This window comes from Oncorhynchus clarkii, chromosome 3, assembly GCF_045791955.1.
Source record: "Oncorhynchus clarkii lewisi isolate Uvic-CL-2024 chromosome 3, UVic_Ocla_1.0, whole genome shotgun sequence".
In the NCBI taxonomy this organism is placed as follows: Eukaryota; Metazoa; Chordata; class Actinopteri; order Salmoniformes; family Salmonidae; genus Oncorhynchus; species Oncorhynchus clarkii.
Genome location: NC_092149.1, coordinates 14107759 through 14133873, shown reverse-complemented (window position 1 = coordinate 14133873; position 26115 = coordinate 14107759). Strand labels below are relative to the sequence as shown.

Here is a 26115-nt window from a genome sequence, read left to right as displayed (position 1 = left end):
ATCATCGCCACCCCTCTGCTCCTCAACCGCTCCCCAACCACTCTCTCTCTGATGTGGTATCGCGCGCCCTGCGCTTTGGGTCCACTTGTATTATCGCCCCTCCAGATTTGGAACGCAACGCGGTCAATTGCTTCCCTCAGGAACGCTCGCGCGCTGTACCATGCCACTTCTATTCCCGATTAAACCGGTTATAAAAACGGGTTGGGACCGATGCATGCCAATAACAAACACATCAGAACTAAAACATCCACAAAGACGGACATTTCAGAAGTTGATAACAATAAGCTATGTGGGTGTGTCTGTTTCGTCTGTCGACTATTCTCATAAGATATTTGCATGATTGATACAGTTCTGTGGAAGGATTCAGCCCCCCTAGTTCCAATAGACCTAAGTTTCATAGTCGATGTTGTAAAACAGTAATCTTGAATTGTTTTTATTTAATTTATTGGCTCTAAAACAATAAGGGGGTTGCGTGCGCGCCACGGGGTGCTACTGTCAGCGCTGCCAACTCTGAGCTCCATGAGCAGTTGTCAACAATGAGTTGATGATTATTAGTGATCAGAACAAGTCTGTACAATAGAACATTCTTATATAGGGTCGTTGTACAACTCAGAAAGCGGCTTTCAATTACTCAATTATAGATTAGTCAGAGGGGTGCCCGCGTGTGTGATATGGAAGGGAGAGAGAGACTGAGAGAGAGAGTTGTGTAATCTGTCCATTTTGTATCGCTCTTTTCTCCCCTTCAGGCCCCCCGGCTGCCAGACGTCACACCAGTTTAAAACAAGGACAAAAAAAGTTGTCGGGTGAACGAGAGAAAAAAAACTCTGAAACCCTTCCCCGATCCGAATCCAGGGAGGAGTGAAGTGAGTGAGTGTGACAGAACGAGGGGGACCGAGAGAGAGAGCACGCGAAGGAACCCTCTCTCACAACCACACAGAAGACAGTGGTTGTTCTGACTATCACCGAAAGGAACTGATAATAACTCACCCCGGGAGTCAACGAAAACACATATACGGTGGTCAGAAAGTCGTTACCGGAGGGGAAATACTTCAGGGCGAGGCCACAGAGAGAATGCGTCTCAGGTTTCTGTACAGGTAAATTGGGGGGACTCTATTGACCGATAACCTGCTCCACGCTTTCATGTGTGCGAAATGTTTCTAACCAAATTTTATTTCAGTGGGGATGTAGCCTACAGTAAGTGTAGTAGTGTACAGTAAGTATATGTTATCTATACGCATTTAAAACTGTTGAAAGGTCAACTGTTGTGAATAAAGATCCTGTGTGTGCTATAGCATATAGGTGAAGCGTACATGCGCATGTGTTGCGTTGCATCGGCACGATATGTAGAAGGAATTTTCCCTCGGGCTGGGGTTGAGGTTAAAACTCACTGTGTCTGGGCAGATTTTGTAACAGTTCCCACTCTCCCTCCCTGTCCACCTTCTCTCGCTCTCCGTTTTTATTCTACAATGTGCCACTGTAAAGAGAAACGTGGACGCGGGTAGGGGGTCGTTAGTTCAGGCTGAGCGGATCTGTTGTGTCAGGCTGTGCGGGACCTTTGTCTGTGGTTTTGGGATAATTGTTTAGTCTAGTGTGGGCCTGGGGACTGTGGGGAGGGTTTCAGTCGGAGGGGAGACAGCGGCGGTACACACATTGGAGAAACTGCACCAGTCACAGCGGCCACATGTGGCCTGCGGATTTGTGTTTGCGGTGATGTTATGGGATTGTGGTGTGTCTTCACAGTTCCCACAATAATTGTGTTGGTGCATCTCAAATTATCTACTTTAGCCCAGTGCGCATGCGTCCGCGTCCTGAGTTTGTAGCTATATAAAAGCACTTTAAAGGAACCTATAATCATGTGGCCAATATAAACCAAAGCCAGAGGCCCCACTCTCCAAGTCTCAAACTATTAAAACAAATGTACATGATGATTTGGGATTGCGAGTGATTGCGTTTGGATGTGGGCTTGTGTGTTTAAAAGCCACAGGGTGTGGACAGGTGGGAGGAAAAACACGGCTGATGTTTGGATGTATTAGTTTGTTTGCACCTTCTCGGCGCGGTCAGATTGATTGAGATGTATGCCGCTGAACCGCTGCTGAACCGCCAGGTCAAAGAAACAGTTATTCCTGAAATCACACGCGGCGTCGGGAAAAAACGACGCATGGTGTGCACCTCTAACATAGCTAGATCTGGAACATTCGACAGAGTGTCAACTGAACTGCTGAGAGTTAGTTTTACAGTATGTCCTATAATGAAAGAAAACACATTATGCATGGTGCTTTTACTCATGATAGAACGTTTATTAAACAGCTACTAGAGAGGCTCTGGACTGTTAGGGAAAGAGAAGTATGTGTTGACTATTAAATGATATAGTTTATGAAGCTACTGAGGCGTTTTGATAGTCTTAGGATATGAGGATACACAGTGCATCCCCATAATACATCCTCTGTAAGGAAACTCATCATATCTGGTTCTGTTTACTAAACCCCGCTTCACTCTTCCTCTCTCTATCCCCCTCATCGTTTTATATCCTCTCTCTCTCTTCCTTACCCTTCTCTCAGGATTTATGTGCTGTGGGGTTTTGTGGCAGTCACATCCTCTCTGACCAAGGCTGAGAAGAAAAAGGTGAGCAGTGGTTTTACCATAGTGATGGTGATTTGAGGCGATTAGTGTCTGTAATCGTAGTTTAGGCTTCTGGTGGATCAGCCCATGAAAGCCTGCAGTGAGTGGTGCACCATCTCACTGTGTGACCAGTGGTCAGTTCTGGCGCCGGGTCAGTGGTCGTGAGTCAGTAATGGTCTCGGCTCTGTGTCAGCTGCGTTTTTGTGATGTCACTCATTACCGAAGTCCCTTGGTGGCGGAGTGGTCCCCTGACACAGAGACAGGTGTGGCTGTTATTTGACCTATTGTAGCCCTGGACATGCTCAGAAATAGAACACACACACACACACACACACACACACACACACACACACACACACACACACACACACACACACACACAGCTCTGAGTTATGAAATGAGAAACAGATCCACAGAGGAACACATCAAAGCCTTGCCTGTTACACATGCACACACAGCGCACTGGGTTCAGCATGCCAGGCCAGAGCTGGCTTTGCCACAGCACTTCCACAAGGCCATCCATCCATATTCCACAAGGTTGATGATTTTATTCCTCAGTTCATAAAACTGCTTTAAAGCTACTGCCAGCATAAGTGAACTTAGCTTAGACGTCTTCTATTTCCTATTCCGCTGAACAACATCCAGGGCACTGAAACTTTGACACCAATTGAAGGCAGATTTGCTCAGGCAGGGGCCAACAGAACTAGAGAGGCCTGTCTAGGAAACACTTGTTACATGTTTACTACATGTTTATCCAACCAGCTCTCACAGTCTCACGTCAGAATTAGACCTTCATCCATGTTTCTCAAACGTCAAACTTCAAAGATGTTCCAAACGTCAAATTTCAAAGTGTTTAAGGGTAAGTTTAGGCATTTATCTGTATATTTTTTAATGTTTAGTTAACCCATCCTCCACCCCTCTTAGGAAGACAAGTATTTTATATATATATATATTTTTTACAGCTTTTCTGCTACAATATATGCTATATATTTTACATATACATTTTACATACACAATGTGTATTGTGAAAGATCATACACATTTTACATACATGGTACTTTTATATAAAGCAGTCATATAACAATAATACATTACCAAACAAAAAGCTCTTCAATACCACCCCTCAGCCACTCTCAGCCCATCCCACCTATCACCATAGACCTCAACTCTTTAATACCACCCCTCAGCCACTCTCAGCCCATCCCACCTATCACCATAGACCTCAGCTCTTTAATCCCACCCCTCAGCCACTCTCAGCCCATCCCACCTATCACCATAGACCTCAGCTCTTTAATCCCACCCCTCAGCCACTCTCAGCCCATCCCACCTATCACCATAGACCTCAACTCTTTAATACCACCCCTCAGCCACTCTCAGCCCATCCCACCTATCACCATAGACCTCAACTCTTTAATACCACCCCTCAGCCACTCTCAGCCCATCCCACCTATCACCATATACCTCAGCTCTTCAATACCACCCCTCAGCCACTCTCAGCCCATCCCACCTATCACCATAGACCTCAACTCTTTAATACCACCCCTCAGCCACTCTCAGCCCATCCCACCTATCACCATAGACCTCAACTCTTTAATACCACCCCTCAGCCACTCTCAGCCCATCCCACCTATCACCATAGACCTCAACTCTTTAATACCACCCCTCAGCCACTCTCAGCCCATCCCACCTATCACCATAGACCTCAGCTCTTTAATCCCACCCCTCAGCCACTCTCAACCCATCCCACCTATCACCATAGACCTCAGCTCTTTAATCCCACCCCTCAGCCACTCTCAGCCCATCCCACCTATCACCATAGACCTCAGCTCTTTAATCCCACCCCTCAGCCACTCTCAGCCCATCCCACCTATCACCATAGACCTCAACTCTTTAATACCACCCCTCAGCCACTCTCAGCCCATCCCACCTATCACCATAGACCTCAACTCTTTAATACCACCCCTCAGCCACTCTCAGCCCATCCCACCTATCACCATATACCTCAGCTCTTCAATACCACCCCTCAGCCACTCTCAGCCCATCCCACCTATCACCATAGACCTCAGCTCTTTAATCCCACCCCTCAGCCACTCTCAGCCCATCCCACCTATCACCATAGACCCCAGCTCTTTAATCCCACCCCTCAGCCACTCTCAGCCCATCCCACCTATCACCATAGACCTCAGCTCTTTAATCCCACCCCTCAGCCACTCTCAGCCCATCCCACCTATCACCATAGACCTCAACTCTTTAATACCACCCCTCAGCCACTCTCAGCCCATCCCACCTATCACCATAGACCTCAGCTATTTAATCCCACCCCTCAGCCACTCTCAGCCCATCCCACCTATCACCATAGACCTCATCTCTTCAATACCACCCCTCAGCCACTCTCAGCCCATCCCACCTATCACCATAGACCTCAGCTCTTTAATCCCACCCCTCAGCCACTCTCAGCCCATCCCACCTATCACCATAGACCTCAGCTCTTCAATACCACCCCTCAGCCACTCTCAGCCCATCCCACCTATCACCATAGACCTCAGCTCTTTAATCTCACCCCTCAGCCACTCTCAGCCCATTCCACCTATCACCCTCGTTTGGTTTCCATGTGCCATATATTTTTCAATTGAGCTGTGATGTTTTACATACATTTTGAATCTTTCTAATTCTATAGTATCCACAGATTGTGAGCTAAAGATGAAAGCCTTTCCTACGTGTATTATTATGTTATTTATTTATTCAAAATCGCCCAAAACTGCTATTTGTAAGGTTAATTTTAAATGAATGTTGTGATTTTCTTCACCATTCCTGAACCTGTGACCAGAAACAAGCTACATAGGGGCAATACCAGAATACATTATGTAGTGATTCTGTCTCATCGCAGCAAAATCTACAGAGCTGAGATTCTTGTATGCCCCATATACAGTGGGGCAAAAAAGTATTTAGTCAGCCACCAATTGTGCAAAATCTCCCACTTAAAAAAATAAGAGAGGCCTGTAATTTTCATCATAGGTACACTTCAACTATGACAGACAAAATGAGAAAAAAAAAATCCAGAAAATCACATTGTAGGATTTTAATTCATTTATTTGCAAATTATGGTGGAAAATAAGTATTTGGTCAGTAACAAAAGTTTATCTCAATACTTTGTTATATACCCTTTGTTGGCAATGACAGAGGTCAAACGTTTTCTGTAAGTCTTCACAAGGTTTTCACACACTGTTGCTGGTGTCAACATTTTGGGCCTCAAATGAAACAGGTATATTTTCTATTTATGCCAATTCCTTTCAGCCAATTTGTATCTTTAATTTATGGAAAGCAAACAAGTTTGTTACCTTCTCCCCTTTCCACTTGCCTCCTCCATATGTGTGGTAATGCTGCAATCAGTTGGTTGTAAGTCTGGATTGAGCAGACATTCTCATATATTTTCAATAGCAGCTATTGAAAATATATGGGAATGCCTGCTCATAACTCCACCGTTTTTATTCATAATATCATTTATAAATATAATTCAATTTTTTAAAAATCCATAAAGAATGTGTTTTTATTCATCAGTATATTTGAGTTTAACCATAACATTTGTTGTAATATTTTTTCTACCTTTTCTGGAGGAAAAACTGAAATTGTTTAACCTTTCTAACCCTCGACAACATTCCGCTGAAAAGGCAGCGTTTTTTTTTTTTTTAAATATGTAACTTTCACACATTAACAAGTCCAATACAGCAAATGAGAGATAAATATCTTGTTAATCTACCCATTATGTCCGATTTCAAAAATGCTTTACAGCGAAAGCACAACATATGATTATGTTAGGTCATAGCCAAGTCAAAAAAACACACAGCCATTTTTCCAGCCAAAGATAGGAGTCACAAAAAACACAAATAGAGTAAAAATGAATCACTAACCTTTGATGATCTTCACCAGATGACACTCATAGGACATCATGTTACACAATACATGTATGTTTTGTTTGATAATGTGCATATTTATATCAAAAAATCTCAGTTTACATTGGCGCGTTACATGCAGTAATGTTTTGATTCCAAAACAACCGTTGATTTAGCAGAAATACTCATAATAAACATTGATAAAATATACAACTGTTATTCACAGAATTAAAGATAGACTTCTCCTTAATGCAACCGCTGTGTCAGATATAAAAAAAAACTTTACGGAAAAAGCATAATCTGAGAACGGCGCTCAGAACCCAAAACAGCCAGAGGAATATCCGCCATTTTGGAGTCAACAGAAGCTGGAAATAACACCATAAATATTCACTTACCTTTGATGATCTTTATCAGAAGGCACTCCCAGGAATCCCAGTTCGACAATAAATGACTGATTTGTTCCATAAAGTTCCATAAAGTCCATAATTTATGTCCAAAATAGCCACTTGTTGTTAGCGTGTTCAGCCCAGTAATCCATCTTCATGAGGCGCAGGCACTTCGTCCAGACAAAAACTCGAAAAGTTCCGTTACAGTCCTAGTAGTAGAATCCTCATTCAAGTTTCTAAAGACGGTTGACATCTAGTGGAAGCCGTAGGAAGTGCAACTTTATCCATATCTCAATGTATATTCGGTAGGCCAAGCTTTGAAAAACTACAAACCTCAGATGTCCCACTTCCTGGTTGGATTTTTCTCAGGTTTTCGCCTGCCAAATGAGTTCTGTTATACTCACAGACATCATTCAAACAGTTTTAGAAACTTCAGAGTGTTTCCTATCCAATATTAATAATAATATGCATACATTAGCATCTGGGACAGAGTAAGAGTTCACTCTGGGCACGCTATTCATCCAAAAGTGAAAATGCTGCCCCCTATTAAGAAAGGGCGATACTTTAAACAAAATGTCATTTTCAATTACAGAAATGTACAACTTCTTGGAAATTAAAGTTGTAATCTGTATAAAGGCAAAAGGACACTTTTGAATAAAGGATGAACTACTTTATGTTTTAATATAACTTATGTATTAGTAAAGCTTTTAGTAAGAGGTTTAAAGCTTTAATATTGAATAATTTTAGCCCCCCAAACTCATATTCATTATATAAATAGGCACGTTTAATTTTGTCTTGCTTAGTATTCCAAATAAAATTTAATATTTTTTTGCTCATATGATTTAAAAAACTACTCGTCTGGAGTAGGCAGTGCCATTAGTAAGAAAGTAAACTGTGATAGGACCAAAGAGTTAATCAATGTGATTTTTCCATAAATAGACAAGTGTTTGCCTCTCCATGGTTGCAGAATCTTATAATTTTTGCTAACTTTTTATTGAAATTGATTGTGGTAAGTTCATTTATATTTTTTGTGTTGTGAATACGAAGTATGTCTAATTCACCATCCGCCCATTTTATTGGTAACTACAAGATAGTGTAAACACGGTGTCTTTTAACGATCCAATATGTAATATGGTATACTTGTCATAATTAAGTTTTAGTCCAGAGAGGCTAGAAAAGTGATCAAGATCTTCATTGAAACTGTGCAGGGATCCAGATTGCGGACTTGAGAAAAAACTTGCAACCTTCAACATGCAACCTTTTGCATCAGCGTACATTGACACTTGTTTTTATCCCCTGGATTTCTAACTCCTTGATATTCTTGTTGGATCTCATTTTAATAGCTAGCATTTCAATGGACATAATAAATAGATATGGAGACAACGGACAGCCTTGTTTTACTCCTCTTAAAAGCTCAATACTCTCTGAGAAGTAACCATTATTTACTATTTTACATCTGGGGTTGATGTACATAACTTTTAACCCATTGTATAAGATATTCACAGAAATTAAAGTAATCCAGGCATTTATATATACATTCTAGTTGTTCTTTATCGAACACTGTTGAAAAATCTGCTACGAAGACCAGGCCTGATACCCTCAGCCACTCTCAGCCCATCCCACCTATCACCATAGACCTCAGCTCTTTAATCCCACCCCTCAGCCACTCTCAGCCCATCCCACCTATCACCATAGACCTCAACTCTTTAATACCACCCCTCAGCCACTCTCAGCCCATCCCACCTATCACCATAGACCTCAGCTATTTAATCCCACCCCTCAGCCACTCTCAGCCCATCCCACCTATCACCATAGACCTCAGCTCTTCAATACCACCCCTCAGCCACTCTCAGCCCATCCCACCTATCACCATAGACCTCAGCTCTTTAATCCCACCCCTCAGCCACTCTCAGCCCATCCCACCTATCACCATAGACCTCAGCTCTTCAATACCACCCCTCAGCCACTCTCAGCCCATCCCACCTATCACCATAGACCTCAGCTCTTTAATCCCACCCCTCAGCCACTCTCAGCCCATTCCACCTATCACCCTCGTTTGGTTTCCATGTGCCATATATTTTTCAATTGAGCTGTGATGTTTTACATACATTTTGAATCTTTCTAATTCTATAGTATCCACAGATTGTGAGCTAAAGATGAAAGCCTTTCCTACGTGTATTATTATGTTATTTATTTATTCAAAATCGCCCAAAACTGCTATTTGTAAGGTTAATTTTAAATGAATGTTGTGATTTTCTTCACCATTCCTGAACCTGTGACCAGAAACAAGCTACATAGGGGCAATACCAGAATACATTATGTAGTGATTCTGTCTCATCGCAGCAAAATCTACAGAGCTGAGATTCTTGTATGCCCCATATACAGTGGGGCAAAAAAGTATTTAGTCAGCCACCAATTGTGCAAAATCTCCCACTTAAAAAAATAAGAGAGGCCTGTAATTTTCATCATAGGTACACTTCAACTATGACAGACAAAATGAGAAAAAAAAAATCCAGAAAATCACATTGTAGGATTTTAATTCATTTATTTGCAAATTATGGTGGAAAATAAGTATTTGGTCAGTAACAAAAGTTTATCTCAATACTTTGTTATATACCCTTTGTTGGCAATGACAGAGGTCAAACGTTTTCTGTAAGTCTTCACAAGGTTTTCACACACTGTTGCTGGTGTCAACATTTTGGGCCTCAAATGAAACAGGTATATTTTCTATTTATGCCAATTCCTTTCAGCCAATTTGTATCTTTAATTTATGGAAAGCAAACAAGTTTGTTACCTTCTCCCCTTTCCACTTGCCTCCTCCATATGTGTGGTAATGCTGCAATCAGTTGGTTGTAAGTCTGGATTGAGCAGACATTCTCATATATTTTCAATAGCAGCTATTGAAAATATATGGGAATGCCTGCTCATAACTCCACCGTTTTTATTCATAATATCATTTATAAATATAATTCAATTTTTTAAAAATCCATAAAGAATGTGTTTTTATTCATCAGTATATTTGAGTTTAACCATAACATTTGTTGTAATATTTTTTCTACCTTTTCTGGAGGAAAAACTGAAATTGTTTAACCTTTCTAACCCTCGACAACATTCCGCTGAAAAGGCAGCGTTTTTTTTTTTTTTAAATATGTAACTTTCACACATTAACAAGTCCAATACAGCAAATGAGAGATACATATCTTGTTAATCTACCCATTATGTCCGATTTCAAAAATGCTTTACAGCGAAAGCACAACATATGATTATGTTAGGTCATAGCCAAGTCAAAAAAACACACAGCTATTTTTCCAGCCAAAGATAGGAGTCACAAAAAACACAAATAGAGATAAAATTAATCACTAACCTTTGATGATCTTCACCAGATGACACTCATAGGACATCATGTTACACAATACATGTATGTTTTGTTTGATAATGTGCATATTTATATCAAAAAATCTCAGTTTACATTGGCGCGTTACATGCAGTAATGTTTTGATTCCAAAACAACCGTTGATTTAGCAGAAATACTCATAATAAACATTGATAAAATATACAACTGTTATTCACAGAATTAAAGATAGACTTCTCCTTAATGCAACCGCTGTGTCAGATATATAAAAAAAACTTTACGGAAAAAGCATAATCTGAGAACGGCGCTCAGAACCCAAAACAGCCAGAGGAATATCCGCCATTTTGGAGTCAACAGAAGCTGGAAATAACACCATAAATATTCACTTACCTTTGATGATCTTTATCAGAAGGCACTCCCAGGAATCCCAGTTCGACAATAAATGACTGATTTGTTCCATAAAGTTCCATAAAGTCCATAATTTATGTCCAAAATAGCCACTTGTTGTTAGCGTGTTCAGCCCAGTAATCCATCTTCATGAGGCGCAGGCACTTCGTCCAGACAAAAACTCGAATAGTTCCGTTACAGTCCTAGTAGTAGAATCCTCATTCAAGTTTCTAAAGACGGTTGACATCTAGTGGAAGCCGTAGGAAGTGCAACTTTATCCATATCTCAATGTATATTCGGTAGGCCAAGCTTTGAAAAACTACAAACCTCAGATGTCCCACTTCCTGGTTGGATTTTTCTCAGGTTTTCGCCTGCCAAATGAGTTCTGTTATACTCACAGACATCATTCAAACAGTTTTAGAAACTTCAGAGTGTTTCCTATCCAATATTAATAATAATATGCATATATTAGCATCTGGGACAGAGTAAGAGTTCACTCTGGGCACGCTATTCATCCAAAAGTGAAAATGCTGCCCCCTATTAAGAAAGGGCGATACTTTAAACAAAATGTCATTTTCAATTACAGAAATGTACAACTTCTTGGAAATTAAAGTTGTAATCTGTATAAAGGCAAAAGGACACTTTTGAATAAAGGATGAACTACTTTATGTTTTAATATAACTTATGTATTAGTAAAGCTTTTAGTAAGAGGTTTAAAGCTTTAATATTGAATAATTTTAGCCCCCCAAACTCATATTCATTATATAAATAGGCACGTTTAATTTTGTCTTGCTTAGTATTCCAAATAAAATTTAATATTTTTTTGCTCATATGATTTAAAAAACTACTCGTCTGGAGTAGGCAGTGCCATTAGTAAGAAAGTAAACTGTGATAGGACCAAAGAGTTAATCAATGTGATTTTTCCATAAATAGACAAGTGTTTGCCTCTCCATGGTTGCAGAATCTTATAATGTTTGCTAACTTTTTATTGAAATTGATTGTGGTAAGTTCATTTATATTTTTTGTGTTGTGAATACGAAGTATGTCTAATTCACCATCCGCCCATTTTATTGGTAACTACAAGATAGTGTAAACACGGTGTCTTTTAACGATCCAATATGTAATATGGTATACTTGTCATAATTAAGTTTTAGTCCAGAGAGGCTAGAAAAGTGATCAAGATCTTCATTGAAACTGTGCAGGGATCCAGATTGCGGACTTGAGAAAAAACTTGCAACCTTCAACATGCAACCTTTTGCATCAGCGTACATTGACACTTGTTTTTATCCCCTGGATTTCTAACTCCTTGATGTTCTTGTTGGATCTCATTTTAATAGCTAGCATTTCAATGGACATAATAAATAGATATGGAGACAACGGACAGCCTTGTTTTACTCCTCTTAAAAGCTCAATACTCTCTGAGAAGTAACCATTATTTACTATTTTACATCTGGGGTTGCTGTACATAACTTTTAACCCATTGTATAAGATATTCACAGAAATTAAAGTAATCCAGGCATTTATATATACATTCTAGTTGTTCTTTATCGAACACTGTTGAAAAATCTGCTACGAAGACCAGGCCTGATATCTTTGATGTTACATAATGTTCAATTGTTTAAAGTAATTGTCGTATATTATCTCCAATATATCGTCCAAACCTGTCTGATCAGGATGAACAATATCTGGTAAAACCTTTTTATTCTATGTGCTATGCATTTCGCCAGGATTTTTGGTGCCTCCAGTTTTATAAATGGACTGGATCTTTATACTTACCACCAGAGTCCTGTTTTAGTAGTAATGAAATCAGACCTTCTTGTTGAGTACATGAACGTCTACAAATCTAAAATATGCTAATAATGGAGTAATTAAAACATGCTAATAATGGATCTTTGAGGACATCAAAAAAGGTCTGATATACCTCTACTGGTATACCATCAAGCCATGGTGTTTTTCCAGGCTGAAAATATTTAATTGCCTCAAAAGATTCCTCTTAAGTAAGTTGGCCTTCACACAGGTCTTTCTGTAAATGTGTTAATTTTACATTATTATTAATATTATTAGGAAATAAATATTTACAGTTAACATCATTCAGTGGAAATGGAGGAGACTGAAAAGAAAACATTATATTTTGCTTTCAAAATATAATTTGGTGAATCATGGATCTTTTTCGTAACATTTCTATGATAAAGATTCAAGAAAACACTTGTGTATTTTTCACAATTTTCCATCCAATTCGCTTTATTCTTGTAAAACATTACACTTGATCGTTCTTGAATAAGTACCTCCAATTCTTTTTGTTTTTACTCTAACCAATTTTGTCCTTCTTTAGGCATTAACTCTGCATTTTTAAGGTTAGGGTTAAGTTTAGGAATTAACTCAGAAATCTTAAGGTTAGGCATGAACTCTGAATGGTTAAGGTAAGGGTTAAGGTTTGGGATAGGCTTTAAACAAAAACTTCAAAAACAACTTTCTATCACTGGATTTCAACATGCAACCTTTTGCATCAGAGGCAGACACCCATCCACCATCCCCGTCCACAACACCCTTGAATGTAACAGCGCTCACTGTTGCCCCTAGTGGCTGGTTCCCACATCATCTCCCAACATCCTCAGACATGGATGGACGTCTAGTACTGACTTGTATCACGGGTGATCTGGCTGGTTTATCATATGTCTGATGTGTTCTTGTGTGTGTATGTGTGTGTGTGTTCGTGTTCCAGGCGACGGGCAGAAGATCTCGGCAGGTGGACAATAGTCCGGAGGGGGTGTGGTCTGCCTGGGAGGAGTGGTCAGGATGTTCTCAGAGCTGTGGAGTGGGCGTGTCACAGAGAACCAGAAAGTGTGAAGCCCCTCCCCGTTCTCTAACTCCTCCCCTCTCCCACTCTCTTCCAAACTGGGGGGGTTCATCGTTCCTCCCAGGGAGGGCCGGGGGTCCCAACCATGGCTCTGTCATCTCCGCCATCCGCCCCTTCTACTCCCCTCATTACTCTAGGAACCAGCCATCCCAGTACGGGGGAGGAGGTGGGGGAGGGACAGAGAGACAGCCAGACACCTTCTATCCCCCCTCACTCCCATCATCCAATCAGAACCCAGGACTGTCTCTCTATCGGGACACTCCTATAGGAGGAGGGGCAGGAGCTGTGCCAGCGCAGTCCTCCAATCCCACGTCTCCCCTCTATCGCCCGGAATTCTCATCACCCAATCAGGGACCAGGTTCTGTTTACCGTTCCCCCTCATTTCCTGCCCCCCCATCCAGCTACAGCCAACCAGCACATGCCGCCCGCCAGCCAGCCAATCCTGGAACAGGGAGGGTGGGAGGAAGTGGGAGCAGAAGGTCAGTGTTGCCCAATAGGGGGGCTCTGCCTGCTAGTAGGTGAGTATGATTGGATGATCGTGTTGGCAAGGAAACTGTTTACTGTAGATGTTGTGTAAATGTTGTTTTAGACGTCATGTAAATGTTAAGACGTTGTTGTTAAGGCGTTAGTAGTATGAGTTGAGTCATTCGGTTGATGTGAGTCATGGGAGTGTGAGTTGCTGTGCCATTAGATCACTAGTTCTGCTCAATATCATGACCTCCATACAGATAGACTCCTTAGGGCTCTCACTCTCCTGTGCTCTGCCTCTAACTCTCACTGTAGGCTGTAAGCTGTTGGCTCCAGTTGTGGAGAATGTCAATCATTTTAAGAGCAGATAAGAGTTCTGTCATCATGTGTAATATTTCCCTGTCTAACCCCCCCCCCCCCCCCCCCCCCCTCTCTCTCCCTCTCTCTCTCTCTCTCTCTCTCTCTCTCTCTCTCTCTCTCTCTCTCTCTCTCTCTCTCTCTCTCTCTCTCTCTCTCTCTCTCTCTCTCTCTCTCTCTCTCTCTCTCTCAGGTCCTCTTCTATCCGTCCGGGTCAGTTTGGTTACGGCAGGGTTCCCTTCTCTCTGCCATTACACCGGCAAAACCGGCAGGCCCGCCACACTGAGCACGGCAATGCTACCATAACAACCCTGGTACTAGAGACCGAGGGGCAGGAGGGAACTATTGTTAACATTGACCAAATGGACAGACCCGGAGAAGGAGAAGAGAAGAGGAGGGGAGAGAAGGAGAGGGAGGGAGGCAATAACCACGAAGGGAATAGGGGAGAGAGGGAGCATGAGAGGAGAGAGGAGGAGAGGAAGACAGAGGGGGAGAGTACGGAGTCACCTGTTGCTAAGGCATTGCTAACAACAACCATAGCTAAACCAGAAAGGAATGGACAGAGGGACACGGACACTCACAGACAGACAGACAGACCAAGACAAGCTGCTGCGGAGCGAGGGAGGGAGAGAGGGAGAGAAAGAGAGCGAGTGCCGTCGACCCTCCCTCACTCACACAGGCCATCTCCCTTCCAGCCCAACCACGACAGAATCATTGATAGACGCGCCCATCCTCCCCTCCCCCCTCTGCCTCACTCCTACCCCCCCCCTCTCTCTCACCCCTACTCACCCCCTCTCCACCGCTCCTCCCACGAGCACAGAGAGAGAGATGAGTTCAACCCTCAGCTCCAATCCCCTCACCCTAGACCCCCCCAACCCAACATCTACCCCCTGCAACAACAGCAGCACCCCCACCCCCTGGCCGAGGGGGAGACAGGGGGACAGAGATTACCCCCCCAGAACTACAGGTGTTCGGGAGCAGAGAATGAGTATCGTCGGTGCTTCTCACAGGTAAGAGCAGATGCCTTGGGTCTTGAAATGCCTCAGTGGTTGGAGTGAAGAGTTAGTATACCAGTAGTTAACTAGGAGGTGGTTCCTGTATGAGTGTAGAGTTAGTAACACTAGTATTAACTAGGAGGTGGTTCCTGTATGAGTGTAGAGTTAGTAACACCAGTATTAACTAGGAGGTGGTTCCTGTATGAGTGTAGAGTTAGTAACACCAGTATTAACTAGGAGGTGGTTCCTGTATGAGTGTAGAGTTAGTAACACCAGTAGTTAACTAGGAGCTGGTTCCTGTATGAGTGTAGAGTTAGTAACACCAGTAGTTAACTAGGAGCTGGTTCCTGTATGAGTGTAGAGTTAGTAACACCAGTATTAACTAGGAGCTGGTTCCTGTATGAGTGTAGAGTTGGTAACACCAGTAGTTAACTAGGAGGTGGTTCCTGTATGAGTGTAGAGTTAGTAACACCAGTATTAACTAGGAGCTGGTTCCTGTATGAGTGTAGAGTTAGTAACACCAGTAGTTAACTAGCAGGTGGTTCTTGTATGAGTGTAGAGTTAGTAACACCAGTATTAACTAGGAGGTGGTTCCTGTATGAGTGTAGAGTTAGTAACACCAGTAGTTAACTAGGAGGTGGTTCCTGTATGAGTGTAGAGTTAGTAACACCAGTAGTTAACTAGGAGGTGGTTCCTGTATGAGTGTAGAGTTAGTAACACCAGTATTAACTAGGAGGTGGTTCCTGTATGAGTGTAGAGTTAGTAACACCAGTAGTTAACTAGGAGGTGGTTCCTGTATGAGTGTAGAGTTAGTAACACCAGTAGTTAACTAGGAGGTGGTTCCTGTATGAGTGTAGAGTTAGTAACACCAGTATTAACTAGGAGCTGGTTCCTGTATGGCCATAGTGATACAGTATCTGTGGTAGTGATGGCTGGTTTACAGTAGTAAGGTGTGTATGGGCAGTCATATGGAAACTGTCTGGCTGCTTGTACTGTTATGATCGGAATATCCTTCACGCTTATACAAGCTGTGTGTGTGCGTGCGTGCAATGCCAGATCTGACCTGTATCTGTAGTGTGTTGGTGTGTGTGTGGGGTGGGGTATATGGCTGTGACCTGTATCTGTAGTGTGTTGGTGTGTGTGTGGGGTAGGGGATATGGCTGTGACCTGTATCTGTAGTGTGTTGATGTGTGTGGGGTGGGGTATATGGCTGTGACCTGTATCTGTAGTGTGTTGATGTGTGTGGGGTGGGGTATATGGCTGTGACCTGTATCTGTAGTGTGTTGGTGTGTGTGTGGGGTGGGGTATATGGCTGTGACCTGTATCTGTAGTGTGTTGATGTGTGTGGGGTGGGGTATATGGCTGTGACCTGTATCTGTAGTGTGTTGGTGTGTGTGTGGGGTGGGGTATATGGCTGTGACCTGTATCTGTAGTGTGTTGGTGTGTGTGTGGGGTGGGGGATATGACTGTGACCTGTATCTGTAGTGTGTTGATGTGTGGGGGGTGGGGTATATGGCTGTGACCTGTATCTGTAGTGTGTTGGTGTGTGTGTGGGGTGGGGTATATGGCTGTGACCTGTATCTGTAGTGTGTTGGTGTGTGTGTGGGGTGGGGTATATGGCTGTGACCTGTATCTGTAGTGTGTTGGTGTGTGTGTGGGGTAGGGGATATGGCTGTGACCTGTATCTGTAGTGTGTTGATGTGTGTGGGGTGGGGTATATGGCTGTGACCTGTATCTGTAGTGTGTTGATGTGTGTGGGGTGGGGTATATGGCTGTGACCTGTATCTGTAGTGTGTTGGTGTGTGTGTGGGGTGGGGTATATGGCTGTGACCTGTATATGTAGTGTGTTGATGTGTGTGGGGTGGGGTATATGGCTGTGACCTGTATCTGTAGTGTGTTGGTGTGTGTGTGGGGTGGGGTATATGGCTGTGACCTGTATCTGTAGTGTGTTGGTGTGTGTGTGGGGTGGGGTATATGGCTGTGACCTGTATCTGTAGTGTGTTGGTGTGTGTGTGGGGTGGGGGATATGACTGTGACCTGTATCTGTAGTGTGTTGATGTGTGGGGGGTGGGGGATATGGCTGTGACCTGTATCTGTAGTGTGTTGGTGTGTGTGTGGGGTGGGGTGGGGTATATGGCTGTGACCTGTATCTGTAGTGTATTGGTGTGTGTGGGATGGGGGATATGGCTGTGACCTGTATCTGTAGTGTGTTGGTGTGTGTGTGGGGTGGGGGATATGACTGTGACCTGTATCTGTAGTGTGTTGGTGTGTGGGGGGTGGGGGATATGGCTGTGACCTGTATCTGTAGTGTGTGGTACAGTCCCATAGTACCAGATGGGTTAACAATCTTTGGATGGGATTTGACTCTAGAATGTCATAAAAGAGACCAGGAAGTGTTCCCTGGAGCCAACGGTTCATGTTGTTTCACTCAGTCCCAGTCAAATCCATGGAGTTCTATTTACCGGGAGGAGGTCCATCTGGCTCCTAGTGTGGACATACTTCCTGAGGAACCTTGGAATGTATGACATCACTGTCTGATCCAGCCACATCTCATTCTACAGTCAATATGACATAATCATGATTGTCCTGTGTGATTTTAACTATCAGAGAGGAGTTGTGTTTGTGTGTGTGTGTGTGTGTGTGTATTGTATTATGAGGGGGAACCCCTGGTTAGTGTTTGGTTGGCCACACACACTCTCCTAGTGTTAAACATGTGTTCCAGTGGCATTAACAACAGTCCTGTGATGGTTCACTCACCAGGCTACATATTTGTGTGGGTGTACTATGTGAATATGTGTCACAACATTCTATGTTTAAGCCTGATCATGTGTGTGTACATGTGTTTACTCTGTTGCATAGAAGCAATAGGGGAACTGAGAGAGGGATAGAGGAAGGAGGGAGAGGAGAAAAGTAGAGGAGGGGGGGGAGTGACTCATTTAAGTAGTAGTGAAAGAAGGTATTGTGTATAGAAATCTCTATGCAGAGGGAGGGAGGAGGGGAGATGGGGAGAGAAGGGCATAGCAAACACCAGGAGAGGGAGAGAGACCTGAGAGAGCAAGAGAGGTCACAGAGAGGTAGAGATAGATATAGAGGTAGAGAGAGAGATGGAGCACTCACAGAGAGATAGATAGATAAATAGATAGATCGATAGATAGAGAGCGATCACAGAGGTAGAGAAAGAGATAGAGATGCTGAAAGAAAGAGAGTGGGTAGAGAAATGCAATACACTCTTATGATTTTTTTTTGTATGGAAATGGAAACCAAAAGGATTCTACCTGGAACCAAAAACGTTCTACTTGGAACCAAAAAGGGTTCATCAAAATGGTTCTCCTATGGGACAGCCGAAGAATCCTTTTAGGTTCTAGATAGCCCTTTTTTTCTATGAGTGTAGGTCAGAGATAGGGGTCAGAAAGTTACTGGGGTTAATGGGGAATATAGCTAGAGGCAGAGCGAGAGAGAGATAGAGTGTAAGAGATACAGAGACATACAGAGGGATAGAGAGAGACAGAGACATACAAAGAGAGATAGAGAGAGGCGGAGAGATAGAGACAGAGAGACAGAGATAGATGAAGAGAGAGACAGAGATAGATGGAGAGAGAGAGACAGAGATAGATGAAGAGAGAGAGACAGAGATATATGAAGAGAGAGAGACAGAGATAGATGGAGAGAGAGAGACAGAGATAGATGGAGAGAGAGAGAGAGACAGAGATAGATGGAGAGAGAGAGACAGAGATAGATGGAGAGAGACCGAGATAGATGGAGAGAGACAGAGATAGATGGAGAGAGAGAGAGACAGAGAGAGAGAGAGACAGCAGGAAGAGAAAGGGAAGTATGTGACAGAGGAAGAAGAGAAGGATTCATGGAAAGGTACACAAGCGGAAAGAGAGAGTGTGTGCATGTGTAAGAAGAGCAGAGGTTTTAGGATGAGAGAGAAAGAGAGGAGAGGAAAGTGTGGAATGTGGAGAGAAACCGACTAAAGGAGAAAAAAACGAGAGGAGTACACTTTGACCTGACTTCTGAGTGAAAGGAACTATTAAGAAAGACTACACCTCTTCTTTTCTCTCACTCACTCACTCCCCCTCTCCGTCTTTTCTCTCTTTCATTCTTCCCTTGCTCTCTTTCCCACATCTACTCTAGAGTCAATATTTACTCAGTGTCAAAGGAGCATGCCTCCACACAACAAGCACCTAGGCCTTATCTACTGTATCTAATATACACTATATATACGAAAGTATGTGGACACCCCTTCAAATGAGTGGATTCTGCTATGTCAGCCATACCCGTTATGTATAAAATCAAGCACACCACCATGCAATCTCCATAGACAAACATTGTAGACAAACTTTGGCAGTAGAATGGCTCTTACTGAAGAGCTCAATGACTTTCAATGTGGCACCATCATAGGATGCCACCTATCCAACAAGTCAGTTCTTCAAATTTTTGCCCTGCTAGAGCTGCCCCGGTCAACTGTAAGTGCTGTTATTGTGAAGTGGAAATGTCTAGGAGCAACAACGGCTCAGCCGCGAAGTGGTAGGCCACACAAGCTCACAGAACGGTGCTGAAGCGCGTAGCACGTAAAAATCATATGTCCTCGGTTGCAACACTGACTACCTAGTTCCAAACTTCCTCTGGAAACAACGTCAGCACAAGAGCTGTTTGTCTGGAGCATAATGAAAGATCACCATGCACAATGCCAAGCGTCCGCTGGTGTGGTATAAAGCTTGCCGCCATTGGGCTCTGGAGCAGTGGAAATGCGTTCTCTCGAGTGAGGAATCACACTTCACCATCTGGCAGTCTGACGGACGAGTCTAGGAGAAGGCTACCTACATGAATGCTTAGTGTCAACTTTGATGGAGGAGGAATAGTGTTCTGTGGCTGTTTTTCATGGTTCGGGCTAGGCCCCTTAGTTCCAGTGAAGGGAAATCTTAACACTACAGCATTCAATGACATTCTATATTTTTTTATTTTATTATTATATATATTTTTTGTGTACTTTTTACCCCTTTTTCTTCCCAATTTTGTGGTATCCAATTGGTAGTTACAGTCTTGTCCCATCGCTGCACTGTACGGACTTGGGAGAGGCGAAGTTCGAGAACCTTGCATCCACCGAAACACGACACTGCCAAGCTGCACTGCTTCTTGACACACTGCTGGCTTAACCCGGAAGCCAGCCGCACCAATGTGTTGGAGGAAACACCGTACAACTGGCAAAACGAGTCAGCGTGCAGGCACCCGGCCCGCCACAAGGAGTTGCTAGAGCGCGATGGGACAAGGACATCCCAGCCGGCCAAATGATGGGCCAATTGTGCACTGCCTTACGAGTCTCCCGGTCGCGGCTGGCCATGTATATAATATACTATACGACTGCATCTATAACAGTCAGTGCTATAATGAGAGATGTATGACAGCTTCATCACAGGAGCAATATTAAGAGCAGTCCAGTTTACTGTATGGTCTAAGATAAGTACCGCTTGAGTTACACTGCTGGTAGAAGTTGCTGCTAGGCACAGATCTGGGATCAGCTTACCCTTGCTAAACTACTGATCTTAGGTCAGTTTCTGGAGGCAACTTCATCCACCCTGATTTACAGCATGATCCAAGTACTGTCAAATGTATCATATAGTTGAAGCAACAATTACTCTACTAAACGGGTATGTACTGTCTGAACAGCCAGTACATAATACCATGTATTATCACGGTATTGGTCTCACACACAACAGAGATGGATGTTGAGAGAGACGTATCCTGCCCTCTCTCCCAAAGTCTTGGCTAAGATAACAGCAGTATTGTTCTCTGAAAAGTTCAGCAATGACAAAATTATTATTGTTTAGAGTTGTTATGAAGTCCCGAACAGACCCAGATGTGCTGGGTAGGACACACACACACACACACACACACACACACACACACACACACACACACACACACACACACACACACACTTTGTCGAGTGGAGTGTGTGTGTAATTATTATCAGGATAGCATGGCTGATAATAATTACACACACACTCCACTCGACAAAGTGTGTGTGTAATTATTATCAGCCATGCTATCCATACTGACTAAGTTTGTTTTCTTCTGGGTCCCTTCCAAATAGTTCCAGGGGCAGCGGTGTCCTTGTGACCCAGTGCTGCATCCAAACTCCTGTGTGTGTTTATGAAGCGTTCAGAGAAGTAGAACATGTTCATTTCTCATTTGACTCTATCCTTCTAGTGAACAGACCCAATGAGTATGTCTCAGTGTACATCTGTTTCAATGTGATGACCTGATAACGTGGGTCGTCCATCTTGGGAGGTGGTGGACAGACAGACAGCTGGCTTCCTGTGCAGTGATGTATGAGAGTCTATTGTAGTGTTTATCACATGGAGGCTCGGCTTCCTCCTGGGTCAAGGCTAACTCTGAGACATGGCTGGAGACTCCTATGGCTGGAGACTGACTGACTGTGGTGTTGTTGGAGTCTACATCCATGTCCATATCTCAGGGTTATAGGTCAAGGCTACAGGCTGGAAAACATGCTTTATCATTAGCCAGGTCAGAATACAAGTCTGAACTGTTGTTCAGTTAGGAAGCTGACCAACAGATTACACATAAACCCACCTGGAAGTGTGTGAGTTGTTTGTGTGTATCTTTGTCTGTTTCTGTGTGTTCTTGAGTTGATATGTACAGCTGTTTATTGATGTGAGGCCCTGGACAGGCTGAGAGGACTAGGGGCCATTCCCAGGTGGGCAATCCCTGTTCCGTCACCTAGATGATCCGTGTGGAAACAGCTGCAGAGGAAGGTTCCCAATAATGTCTGTTCCCCTAAGGAGTTAACTAGGGCACACCCAGGAGGGTGTGTGTGTTTGTGTGGTCAACAATAGCTTTCACAGTGGAATGTTCTGTGTGCTCAAGACTTAGCGTTTGTGTGTTTACAGAACTTCTATGTTTTGCTGTTTATGGGCATTCCAATAGTGTTTTTCTGTCTGTGTTTGTAGAAGTGCAGTTGTCTGTCAGTGTGGGCATCCCCTCTGTCCTCTGTACTGTGTGGCACAGCGGAGGATGTTGAAGGGAGGACGGCTCATAGTAATGCCTGGAATGTAGTCAATGGAATAGTACCATTCCTATGAGCCGTCCTCCCCTCAGCAGCCTCCACTGGTGTGGCAGTAAGAGTAGACCTCAGTAGTACAAAGCCCCTGGGCCTTGGGGAGGGAGACCCTGGTTGATTTCCCTCTCACTAATGGCCCTATTCATTACAGACAGACAGACCCTCCCCTCCTTCTCCTTCTCACCCTTCGTCCCCTCCTCCCTCCTTCCTCCTCCCTCCTTCTCCCCCTCGACCCCCCTCCTCCCCCTCCATCCTATTTCTCACCCATCCCCTCCCTTCTCCCCCCTCCCTCCTTCTCCCCCCTCCCCATCTCTACCCTCATCGCTCTTTCCCCCCCCTTTCCCCTCCTCTCTCCTCCCCTCCAGTAAAACACACCTGTAACTCTCTCCTCCTCTCCAGTAAAACACACCTGTAACTCCCTCCTCCCCTCCAGTAAAACTCACCTGTAACTCCCTCCTCCCCTCCAGTAAAACACACCTGTAACTCCCTCCTCCTATCCAGTAAAACACACCTGTAACTCCCTCCTCCCCTCCAGTAAAACACACCTGTAACTCCCTCCTCCCCTCCAGTAAAACACACCTGTAACTCCCTCCTCCCCTCCAGTAAAACACACCTGTAACTCTCTCCTCCCCTCCAGTAAAACACACCTGTAACTCCCTCCTCCCCTCCAGTAAAACACACCTGTAACTCCCTCCTCCCCTCCAGTAAAACACACCTGTAACTCCCTCCTCCCCTCCTGTAACTTAGCTTACTGTAACTTACTCCCTCTGTCTTTCATTTGCTCACACAACTACTGCCATGCATCGACTCTCTCTTTCCTTCTCTCTTTCTTCTACAGTACCTATTCATTACAGACCCCCCCCCCCTATCCTCCCCTTTGCCCAGCTCTAAAGCACAGCACACCTATAACTTTCACTGGCCTACAACAATATTCTCTGGCTCTCTCACAGGTCTATTCAGTAGCTATTACTCTCTCCCCTTTACCCTTCTCACTCCTTCTCTCCCTTTCTCCTCCCCCAGTAGTAAAACATACCTCAGACTTTAACTGCTCTACTAGATTGGTCTTCACTCTCTCTGTCTTTTACCAGTCTATAGAACTACAGTGACTTGTATCTTTCACCAGTCTATAGAACTACAGTGACTTGTATCTTTCACCAGTCTATAGAACTACAGTGACTTGTATCTTTCACCAGTCTATAGAACTACAGTGACTTGTATCTTCCACCAGTCTATAGAACTACAGTGACTTGTATCTTCCACCAGTCTATAGAACTACAGTGACTTGTATCTTCCACCAGTCTATAGAACTACAGTGACTTGTATCTTCCACCAGTCTATAGAACTACAGTGACTTGTATCTTCCACCAGTCTATAGAACTACAGTGACTTGTATCTTCCACCAGTCTATAGAACTACAGTGACTTGTATCTTCCACCAGTCTATAGAACTACAGTGACTTGTATCTTCCACCAGTCTATAGAACTACAGTGACTTGTATCTTCCACCAGTCTATAGAACTACAGTGACTTGTATCTTTCACCAGTCTATAGAACTACAGTGACTTGTATCTTCCACCAGTCTATAGAAGTATGTGAACCCTTTGGAAATACCTGGATTTCTGCATAAATTGGTCATACAACTTAATCTGATCTTCATCTAGGTCATAACAATAGACACACAGTCTGCTTAAACTAATAACACACAAACAATTATAAGTTTTCATGTCTTTATTGAACACACCGTGTAAACACTCACAGTGCAGGGTGGAAAAAGTATGTGAACACTTGGATTTAATAACTGGTTGATCCAAGTTTGGCAGCAATAACCTCAACCAAACGTTTTCTGTAGTTGCGGATCAGACCTGCACAACGGTCAGGAGGAATTTTGGACCCTCCCTCTTTACAAAACTGTTTCAGTTCAGCAATATTCTTGGGATGTCTGGTGTGAACTGCTCTCTTGAGGTCATGCCACAGCATCTCAATTGGGTTGAGGTCAGGACTCTGACTGGGCCACTCCAGAAGGCGTATTTTCTTCTGTTGAAGCCATTCTGTTGTTGATTTACTTCTGTGTTTTGGGTCGTTGTCCTGTTGCATCACCCAACTTCTGTTGAGCTTCAATTGGAGGACAGATAGCCTAACATTCTCCTTCAAAATGTCTTTATAAACTTGGGAATTCATTTTTCCCTCGGTGATAGCAAGCTGTCCAGGCCCTGAAGCAGCCAGCAAAGCAGCCCCAAACCATGATGCTCCCTCCACCATACTTTACAGTTGGGATGAGGTTTTGATGTTGGTGTGCTGTGCCTTTTTTTCTCCACACACAGTGTTGTGTGTTCCTTCCTTCCAAACAAATCAACTGTAGTTTCATCTCTCCACAGAATATTTTGCCAGTAGCACTATGGAACATCCATGTGCACGTTTGCAAACTTCAGATGTGCAGCAATGTTTTTTTTTGGACAGCAGTGGCTTCTTCCGTGGTGTCCTCCCATGAACACCATTCTTGTTTTCTGTTTTACGTATCATAGACTCGTCAACAGAGATGTTAGCATGTTCCAGAGATTTCTGTAAGTCTTTAGCTGACACTCTAGGATTCTTCCTAACTTCATTGAGCATTCTGCGCTGTGCTTTTGCAGTCATCTTTGCAGGACGGCCACTCCTAGGGAGAGTAGCAACAGTGCTGAACTTTCCATTTATAGACAATTAGAGATACTTTTGTGGGATCTTGTTGCCTGTCAGCACTATTTGTACAGCTTCACGTTTCGTTCGTTGATTTTGTTGATTGTGTTCGGTGTTCTTTTATTAAAAGGAAAATGTACGCCTACCACGCTGCACCTTGGTTCATTCCTTATAACGAACGTGACACCAATGCTTCTTGTGAATAGAAAACTCTAAAGCTCTAACCAACATCTCCAATCTCGTTTCATTGATTGGACTCCAGGTTAGCTGACTCCTGACTCCAATTAGCATTTGGAGAAGTCATTAGCCTAGGGGTTCACGTACTTTTTCCAACCTACACTGTGAATGTTTACATTAAGTATTCAATATAGACAAGAAAAATACATGTGTTTGTCTATTGTTGTGACCTAGATGAAGATCCAATCAAATGTGATGACCAATTGATGCAGAAATGCAGGTCATTCCAAAGGGTTCACATACTTTTCTTGCCACTGTGGACTTGTTGTGAGAAGATTCCGTAGTTCACTGAAGTTCTGTGTTATTCTAGGAATGTTTCTGTTCCGTGTTTCTGACGTCTGTAACAGTTGATTTATAACACCCTTCTTCTTTCATTTCCCCATTGCCTCTCTTTCTCCTCTTTCTTCAGTTTCAATACTGTCACAAAACTCTCGCTCTCTTTCTCCTCTTTCTTCAGTTTCAATACTGTCACAAAACTCTCACTCTCTTTCTCCTCTTTCTTCAGTTTCAATACTGTCACAAAACTCTCGCTCTCTTTCTCCTCTTTCTTCAGTTTCAATACTGTCACAAAACTCTCACTCTCTTTCTCCTCTTTCTTCAGTTTCAATACTGTCACAAAACTCTCGCTCTCTTTCTCCTCTTTCTTCAGTTTCAATACTGTCACAAAACTCACTCTCTTTCTCCTCTTTCTTCAGTTTCAATACTGTCACAAAACTCTCGCTCTCTTTCTCCTCTTTCTTCAGTTTCAATACTGTCACAAAACTCTCGCTCTCTTTCTCCTCTTTCTTCAATTTCAATACTGTCACAAAAC

The 26115-nt window shown here is 43.3% G+C and overlaps 1 protein-coding gene across 2 annotated transcripts in view; it reads left to right on the top strand.

The window, feature by feature from the left end:
- The first annotated feature begins 219 nt into the window (after positions 1–219).
- LOC139388448 (thrombospondin type-1 domain-containing protein 4-like) overlaps positions 220–26115 on the top strand; it is a 95947-nt gene continuing 70051 nt past the window's right edge. The window contains exons 1-5 of one of the 2 annotated variants that reach the window (XM_071135120.1): positions 220–289; positions 747–1094; positions 2559–2622; positions 13357–13970; positions 14510–15326. In XM_071135120.1, coding sequence (XP_070991221.1) covers positions 1072–1094; positions 2559–2622; positions 13357–13970; positions 14510–15326 — 1518 coding nt within the window. In that variant the 5' untranslated portion in view covers positions 220–289; positions 747–1071. Of the gene's footprint in view, positions 290–746; positions 1095–2558; positions 2623–13356; positions 14010–14509; positions 15327–26115 lie in introns of both variants that reach the window. The other variant, XM_071135112.1, reaches the window with a different exon arrangement.